Source organism: Catharus ustulatus, chromosome 4, assembly GCF_009819885.2.
Source record: "Catharus ustulatus isolate bCatUst1 chromosome 4, bCatUst1.pri.v2, whole genome shotgun sequence".
Classification (NCBI taxonomy): Eukaryota; Metazoa; Chordata; class Aves; order Passeriformes; family Turdidae; genus Catharus; species Catharus ustulatus.
The window spans coordinates 654223-663141 of NC_046224.1; the positions used below are offsets into that span (position 1 = coordinate 654223).

Genomic DNA, 8919 nt, shown 5'->3' on the forward strand with positions numbered 1-8919 from the left:
GTGTGTGGAGCCTTTGTGTCCCGATAATGCGGAAGAATCCCAGCGATTCCGGGCACGCGGAGGCCCCCGGCCCTGGGCCCGGGGAAGCCGAGTCGGGGGGAGAGGGGACCCCCAGGGTACCCCCAGGGTACCCCCAGTCCGGGCTCGGGCCGGTTCGGACACCCGGGGGTGCTGGGGGTCCTCGCCCCGACCCCACCGGGAGCCCCGGCCCGGAGCTGGGGTTGGGGGTCCCGGCCAGGGGAGCTGTGGGGACCCCTCCCCTGCCCAGCTCCGGCTGCCCAGCTCAGGAGCGGTCCCCCAGGAGCCCCCTGCCCCCCTGGGAACCCAACACCCGCAGTTTGGGGGAGCTGCTGCCCGGCAGGAGCGGGACCGCTCTGATCCCTGCGGATTTACATTCCTCGATTGTTTCACAAGGCCCCATGTGATGCTTGGAAACGTGGGATCGGCCCTGCGAGAAGCCGGGGGGGCAGGCGGGGCTGGCCATACTGGGGGCACTGGGTGGGCTCAGTCCCCCCCGAGCTCCCGGCCAGGGCAGGGGGATGTGGGGGTGCCCAGGGGTGCCCGGGGGTGCCCGGCGGGAGGACACGGCCGAGCCCGGCACGGGGCACCACGGACCCGTCCCCGCCACCACCGGGGCTGCGGGGGGTGCCCGGACCCCTCAATAGCCCCAGCCCCGTTCCGCCGCCCCCGGATGGGTTATCAGCCCAGCTCAGGGCCGCTCCCGCAGCCCCAGCCCCGCTCCGGGAAGGTCCAAGGGGCAGCGGGGCCGAGCGGGACCGGGGGAGGTTCGGGACCGGGGGAGGTTCGGGGCCGTGCGGGGCTGGGCCGGTACCGAGGAATGTGCGGGGCCGAGGCCGCCGCGGAACCGGGAGCGGTGCGGGGATGGGGGTGCGGGGCTGGGGGTGCGGGGCTGGGGAGGGGCCCGGGAAGGTGCGAAGCCGGTGCGGGGCCGAGGGTCCGGGGGCAGTGCGGGGTCTGGGAGGGGTGGTGCGGGGCCGGGGTGCTGCGGGACTGGGGGGGTTGCGGGAGCGCTGCGGTGCCGCGGAAGGTGCGGGGAAGGTGCGCGGCGGGGCCCGGGGCCGGTGCGGAACCGAGGGCGGTGCGGGGCTGCCCCCGCCCGCGGCTCCTCCCGTCCCGCCGGGCTCCTCCCGCCCGCCGGCCCCGGCGATATTTAACCTGGGCCGGGGCGGGGAGCGGCAGCGCCGAGTGGGGACAGAGCCGGCCCCGAGCCCAGCGCACCCCGAGCCCGCTCAGGTACCCCGGGACCCCGCGCTGGGCACGGGGAGGAGCGGGAGCGGGCGGGGGGAGAACAGGAACGGGGCTGGGATCTGAGATTTGGGATCTGCAGCCGGACCCCAGCGCCACCCCCCCGCCGAGCCCCCCCGAACCACCCGCCCGTGTCTCCCGCAGCCGCCGCCGCCCGTCCCGTCCCGCCCGGCCATGCGAGCCCCGGCCCCGCTGGCGCTGGGTTGCGTCAGCTTCGCGCTGTGCCTGCTGGAGCTGCCCCACGGCCGGGCCCTGCCGGCCCGCAGGTGAGGGACCCTGCCTGCACCCCCTGCTCTGATTTCTGCCTGAACCCCCTGCCCGCACCCCCTGCTCTTATCCCTGCTCCGACCCCTGCCCACTCCCCCTGCTCTGATTTCTGCCTGCACCCCCTGCTCTGATCCCTGCCTGTACCCCCAGCCCACGCCCCCTGCCTTGATCCCCACTTCGCACCCCCTGCCCGACCCCCTGCTCCCACCTCTGCCCGAACCCCCTCCCCGCTCGTCCTGCCCACCCGCACCCCCTTTTTCCCCACACCCCCTTTCCCCTCACCCCCGTCCCCCCCGCAGCTGTCTGGAACGGGGACCTGGGGAGGGGTCCCGGGGCATCGTCTCCTGCCGGGCCCCCACCCTGAGATGCGGTCACGGCGCGCCCGGGGGTGCGAGGTGTGCAAAGTGTGTGCCAGGTGTGCCAGGGGTGCGAAGTGTGCCAGGTGTGTGCCAGGTGTGCCAGGGGTGCAAAGTGTCCCAGGTGTGCCAGGGGTGCCAGAGCCGCCGAGGGCCGGCACACGCCGGGACAGATTTTGTGCGTGCAGGAGCTCGGGGGGGCCCGGGGCCGGTCTGGGACCCCCCCCCCCAGGTGTGAGTGCGCGCCCCCCGCACTGTCCCTGTCCCTGTCCCAGCCCCGGGATCCCCGCCCGGCTCGGGAGGGGCACGGCCGTGGGTGGGGGGCGCTGGGCTGGGGTCCTCTGGGGCACGGGACGAGGGTTAAAATGGGGAGGAAATATTTAAAAAAAAAAGCGAAACGAGAAGGACGGGATTAGGAGTTGGATCAAAAGCTCGAGTTCCTCGGAACTGGGAGGGGTGACCTGAGGAAAGGGTGTCCCTGGCACGGGGGGGGACTGGGGGGTGCCCTGAGGCCGGAACCCCCCGCGGGTGCTCGGGAACGAGCCGGGGGAGCCGGGGGTGGGCACGGGAGGACCGGGGGTGGGCACGGGGGGACCGGGGGTGGGCACGGGAGGACCGGGGGTGGGCACGGGGGGACCGGGGGTGGGCACGGGAGGACCGAGGGTGGGCACGGGGGGGACCGGGGGTGCCCGGGGGTGTCGTGAGCGCGGGACACGTGTCCGGGAGCGCGGGGTACGTGTGTGCCTGCAGGTAGCGGCTGCTCCCCTGCTCCGGCTGCTTCCTCCTCCCGCTGCTCCTCCTCCTCCTCCTCCGGAAGCCGCGGGCACCGCGCTGGCTCCGGGCTCGGGAGGTGCCACCCCCGCGGTGCCACCCCCTGACCCTGTCCCTTCTCTCCCGCAGGGTCCCCCCGGCGCGGAGCCCCCCGGAGCGGATCCTTGCTCTCCCCAGAGACCCCCCAGCCCCGCAGCCCTTCGGGACCCCGCGACACCGAGCCCTGGTGGCCCGGCACGGATCGTGGCTCGCCCCCCGGCACCGCCCGCTGGCCCCGCGGCTCCTCCCGTGGCACGTCCGGCGCCTGATCCTGCGGCAGGACCCCCGGCGCGACCCCCGGCAGGACCCCCGGCACGACCCCCGCCCCCCCCGGGGCCGCCGGCACGCCGGGGCTCACCTGGTGCGGGTGGGCTGCGTGCTGGGCACCTGCCAGGTGCAGAACCTGAGCCACCGCCTGTGGCAGCTGCGGGGACAGCCGGGGCGCCGCGACTCGTCCCCCATGAACCCCAACAGCCCCCACAGCTACGGCTGAGCGGGGGGCGCGGGACCCTCTGAAGCTCTGCCCGCTGGCCACCCCGGGGGGCTCCTGTGGCCACCAGCTCCGGAGGGAGCGCAGAGCCCCGGGGGCCAGCGCTGGCCGGTGATGTCCCACAGGAGCTGGCGGTGGCCCGCAGTGACTGGAAGTGGCCCGCAGTGACTCTTGGTGGCTCAGAGTGGCCCCTGCTGGTGGCCCGTGGTGACCCGGGCTGGCCCGTGGTGGCCGGCAGTGGTCAGTGTGTCCGGGACGGGTCCAAGGGCCGCCGGGATCCCGCTGACCGCAGCAGCGCCGGGACCTTGTGCAAGACCCTGCGGGCACGTTCCTGCTGAGTCAGCACTGCCCGGAGCCCCCCGGGCACCCCGGGGTGACACTGGGGCTGTGGGGGTGCAGGGACAGGGCACAGGGGACAGGGCAGCCCCCCGCACCTTGGGGGTCCCACCTGGGGGTCCCGGTTGGGGGTGGCCCCTTCCCGGTGCTGGGGGGGGGTCCTGCCCTCCTCAGCGTGAACATTGTCCCCTCCCCTGGCACCTCGTCCTGTGTCACCCAAGGGGTTGGCCATAGGGAGATGTCCCCAAATGTGGGGGGCAGTGGAAAGGTTGGGGTGCCCCACACCTGTCCCCACTCCTGGCCTTGTCCTGTCCATCCCTGTCCCCTGCTGCCCCCTCGGGGACACCCCCACGTCGTGTCCCCGCACGGGGTGGTGGCCCATGAGCACAGGGGGACACGTGTGACATCGCTGTCACCCCGGAGTGCCGCTGTCACCCGCCAGGGCCGTCACCTCAGGGCGCGGTGGGACAGGGGTGTGTGACCCCAGGTCACTGTCGCACGTCCCCCACCCCAGGAGCAGCAGCCCCCGTTCCCACAGGAGCACCCCAAACACTTCAGGGCACCCCCATTCCCAGGAACACCCAATTCCCAGAGCCCCCATTCCCCCCGGAGCACCCCAATCCTCCCAGGATCACCCCAGCCCCCATTCCCCAGAGCACCTGGGTGTCCCGCGATGTCCCCTGGGTGCCACACGGACCGAGCTGTCCCTTGGGTGCCCGTCCTCGGAGCTTTTCGGGACAGACATGAATGTCCCCTGACAGACAGAATGTCCCCTGAGGGGGAGGGGAGGTCCTGGGATGGGATCCCGGGGATGCCACCCGCAGCCGTGTCCACCCCATGGGTGTCCCAGCCTTTGTCCCCTCCCCGATGTCCTCACTGAGCCCGACCCATCCCGCCCCAGGTCGCGGAGCGTCGCTGCTTCCCCGAAATCCCGCTTTTAGGGGAATAAACGGAGCGTGTGAGGAGGAGCCGGGATGGAGCGTGGTGGGGCTGGGACGTGGGATGGGGCAGGGATGGGCACGGTGATCCCATGGGATGGGAAATCAGGGATGGGCACGGTGATCCCATGGGATGGGAAATCAGGGATGGGCACGGTGATCCCATGGGATGGGAAATCAGGGATGGGCACGGTGATCCCATGGGATGGGCACGGTGATCCCATGGGGATGGGATGTGGGATGGACACGGTGATCCCATGGGGACGGGGCAGGGATGGACACGGTGATCCCATGGGATGGGATATGGGATGGGCACGGTGATCCCATGGGGACGGGGCAGGGATGGACACGGTGATCCCATGGGATGGGGCAGGGATGGGCACGGTAATCCCACAGGGATGGGCACGGTGATCCCATGGGATGGGAAATCAGGGATGGGCACGGTGATCCCGCAGGGATGGGAGATCAGGGATGGGCACGGTGATCCCATGGGATGGGGCAGGGATGGGGCAGGGATGGGCACGGTGATCCCATGGGGATGGGATATGGGATGGGCACGGTGATCCCATGGGATGGGAAATCAGGGATGGGAAATCAGGGATGGGCACGGTGATCCCACAGGGATGGGAAATCAGGGATGGGCACGGTGATCCCATGGGGATGGGAAATCAGGGATGGGCACGGTGATCCCATGGGATGGGAAATCAGGGATGGGCACGGTGATCCCATGGGGATGGGGCAGGGATGGGCGAGGGGTGGCCGTGTCCAGGGACAGGCACCGGGTCCCTCAGGGGCAGGAGGTGACAGGCGGGGGCTGAGTCCGCAGGGATGTGGGGACAGCGGGGACACACCCACGTGTGTGTGACAGCCCTGCCACATCCCCGGGGGGGACGTGCCCATGTCTGGCCATGTCCGTGCCCCGTTGTGCCCACACGTGTCCGTGCCCTGTCCCACCCCTGCCCATCGCTGTCCCCGTCCCGAGCCGATGCCCGTCCCCCGCCGGGGGCAGTGCCAGCCCGGTGTCCCCTGCTCTGTCCCCAGCCCCCCCGGTGCTCCGTGTCCCCAGGGCCGGCTCCGCTCCCCGTGTCCCTGCGGGGTCACCCGGGGGGTCCCGGGGCTGGGGGTGCCCATCCCGGGGGTCCCCCCAGCCCCCTCCGGCAGCCGCAGCCCCCCGGGCGGGCGCGGGGTCAAACATTAACCGGGCCGGGTTAACTGGTCACCGATTGTCCCCGCGGGGTCGGGCGGGCCCCCCGCGCCACCCCCGCCATAAAACCGGGGGGTCCCGCGGCTGTCCCCGAGCCCAGAGCCACCATGAGCGACCTCCAGGCGGTGAGTGCGGCCAGGGGGATCGGGACACTCACCTGGGGGGGGACAGCCACGCCCGGGCCACCCCAAACCCGGGGGGCAGGGGACACCCCTCGGCCATGTCCCCCCTGCTGGGGGTGCCACCCCTCGGGGGACCCCGCCCCGAAGGGTCCCGGCCCAGGGGGGTGCCCTGGAAGGGGGGAGGGGGTCTCGAGGCCATGGGGAGCTGCGGGGTTGGGGGGTCAGGGCCGGACCGGGGGGGGTTCCCACAGCACCCTGGGGCTGAGCAGGGACCCTCAGACTGTCCCCAACAGGGACAACTTGGGCTGGACCCCCCCCAGGAATCGGGGACAGCACCCCCGGGTCCGTCTGTGCCCCGGGGCGGGTTGGGGACGGTGTGTGGTGATCTGTGACACCGTGTGACACCGTGTGATTGATAGTGTGCGATTGTGTGACAAGGTGTGACATTGTGTGATTGTGTGTGACAAAGTGTGACAAAGTGTGACCCCTGCCACGGCGTGATCCCTTCTCGGTGCCGATGTCCCCTTGTCCCCAATCTCCTGTCCCTGTCCCCTGTCCTGTGTCCCTGTCCCCATCCCGGGCTGTCCCCCCGCAGGGCCCCGACTCCTCGGAGGAGCCCAAACCCGGCAAGGCCAAGACCGAGTTCCGCAACTACACCGTGAGTGGGGGGTCCCGGGACCCCCAAACCCGGGGGGTGTCGGGGGGAACTGGGGGTCCCGAGAGCCCCAAACCCGAATGTCGGGGGTTCGGGGGGAACTGGGGGTCCCGGGAGCCCCAAACCCGACTGTCGGGGGTCCGGCTGCACGGGGTGGGGGGTGCTGGGGGTCCCATGGGTGCTCCGGGGGTCTCTGGGTGGGGGGACACGGGGGGATCCCCCCGGATTCCCCCCCCAGCCTCCGGCACTGCCCGCAGGAGGGGAAGCTGATCGACCGCGTGTACAACACCTACCTGCTCATGCACACCCACCAGACCGTGGAGTTCGTCCGCAGGAAGGTGGGGACCGCCCCGGTGTCCCCCTGTGTCCCCTGCTGTCCCCCGGTGTCCCCACATCATGGGTGTCCCAGCCCGCATCCCCAATCCAGCCCCGCTGCCCCATCCCAGCCCGTTTGGGGGGCACCGACCCCCCGTCCCCAGCCCAGAAGGGTGTCGGGGTGGGGATGGCGTGTCCCCAGGGTGTCCCCAGGGTGTCCCCAGGGTGTCCCCGTGTCCCCAGAGCGCGCAGTACGGCTCGTGCTCGCTGCGGAGGATGAGCGTGATGGAAGCGCTGGAGCTGCTGGACCAAGTCGTGGACGAGTCGGACCCCGACGTGGATTTCCCCAACTCCTTCCACGCCTTCCAGACGGCCGAGGGGATCCGCCGGGCGCACCCCGACAAAGGTGGGGCCTGTCCCCGCCTGTCCCCGCCTGTCCCCGCCGGGGTGGCAGCCCCGCGGGTGACACGGCCCCGCTCGCCCCCAGACTGGTTCCACCTCGTGGGGCTCCTGCACGACCTGGGCAAGGTGCTGGTGCTGTTCGGGGAGCCCCAGGTGAGCGGGAGGTGGGGAGGGGGTTCGGGGGGTCCCCCCAGGACCCTCGGGGGGGGTGCTGACCCCTCCACCCCCCCGCAGTGGGCCGTGGTCGGGGACACCTTCCCGGTGGGCTGCAAGGTGCAGAAGTCGGTGGTTTATGGGGACTGCACCTTCCACGAGAACCCCGACACCAGAGACCCCCGGTACAGGTGAGCGGGACCCCCGGGGGGGTTTGAGACCCCCGGTACAGGTGAGCGGGACCCCCGGGGGGGTTTGAGATCCCCGGTACAGGTGAGCGGGACCCCCGGGGGGGTTCGGGGGGCTGGGGATGGGGTCCAGCCCTCACCCCCCACCCCATATCCCCAGCACCGAGTGCGGGATGTACCAGCCCGGCTGTGGCCTGGACAATGTCCTCATGTCCTGGGGACACGATGGTGAGTTTGGGGGGGCTGTGGGGGGGGTTCCCTCCTCGGGGCAGGGCCCCCCACCCCAAACAGGGCCCTGGTGCCCCCGGGGGAAACTGTGCTGACCCCCTACCCTCCCTGCCCCCCTTCTGGGGGGCTGCAGCTCCCGGGGGGGGGGCTCTGTGACTCTGGGGGGGGTCTGCACCTCTCGGGGTCCCCCCCCCCGATGGGATCCAGCCCCTCCCCACGCCCCCTCCCCCTTTTCAGAGTACATGTACCAAGTGATGAAGTTCAACAACTTCGCCCTGCCCAAGGAGGTGAGCTCACCTGGGGGAGGGGCTCAGGGAGCCCTGGCAGGTTTGGGGGTGCGGGGGGAGCCCCCTAAACCTTTCCCCCCTCCCACCCCAGGCCTTCTACATGGTTCGATTCCACTCCTTCTACCCCTGGCACGCCCACGGCGATTACGGGCACCTGTGCTCGGAGGAGGATCAGCGCATGCTGCCCTGGGTCCGGGAGCTCAAGTGCGTGCCCGGGAGGGGCTGGGGGCTCGGCCGGGCCCCCAAGCGGGTTTGGGGGGGCCACCCCCTCTCCCTGACCCCTCCCCGTTTGTCCCCGCAGCAAGTTCGATCTGTACACCAAGCAGGAGGAGCTGCCCGACGTGCAGCAGCTCCGCGCCTACTACCAGGGGCTGATCGACAAATACTGCCCGGGGCAGCTCTGCTGGTGACCCCGAGCCCTGCCCGGGACCCCCGAGCCCTGCTGGTGACCCCGACCCCCGCCTGGGACCCCCAAACCCTGCCTGGGACCCCCAAACCCTGCCCAGACCCCCCAAACCCTGCCGGGCTCCCCCCAGCCCCCCACAGCACCCCCACCCCACCCCGGGGCTCCCCAATAAATCTGTTTCTGCCGCACCCCCCGTGCCAATCCCCCCCCCAAAACGGGGGGCACCTGGCAGAGCCCGGGACCCCCCCCAAATCCCAGGAGAGCTGCGGGGCTGGAATGTCAAAGGCTTTAATTAGAAAATTATAGGAAACCTCTGGGTTTGGGCAGAGCTGGGGTGGGATGGGGAGGGGAGGGGGTGCGGGGGGAGCACCCCAAAGTGCCGGGGGGGGACCCCGAAGTGACCTGAAGGGCTGGGCAGGGTGACCAGAGGCGGCTGGCACTGCCTAAACTGCTCCAGCCCGTGGGCACAGAGCCCCCTCCTGCTCTGAGCCCTGAC

The 8919-nt window shown here is 71.5% G+C and overlaps 2 protein-coding genes across 2 annotated transcripts; both read left to right on the top strand.

Annotated features, from left to right (window-relative positions):
• Positions 1-1440: 1440 nt before the first annotated feature.
• ADM2 (adrenomedullin 2) lies at positions 1441-4434 on the top strand. Its single transcript, XM_033057527.1, has 2 exons — positions 1441-1532; positions 2790-4434. Exons 1-2 carry the CDS (start codon positions 1441-1443, stop codon positions 3190-3192), a joined length of 495 nt encoding a protein of 164 aa, XP_032913418.1. The 3' UTR covers positions 3193-4434.
• Positions 4435-5774: 1340 nt separating this feature from the next.
• On the top strand, positions 5775-8427 carry MIOX (myo-inositol oxygenase). The gene is made up of 10 exons (XM_033057528.1): positions 5775-5792; positions 6385-6447; positions 6702-6782; positions 7003-7165; positions 7247-7314; positions 7396-7505; positions 7663-7730; positions 7968-8017; positions 8109-8221; positions 8319-8427. The coding sequence occupies exons 1-10, from the start codon at positions 5775-5777 to the stop codon at positions 8425-8427; spliced, it is 843 nt and encodes a 280-aa protein (XP_032913419.1).
• The last annotated feature ends 492 nt before the right edge of the window (positions 8428-8919 follow it).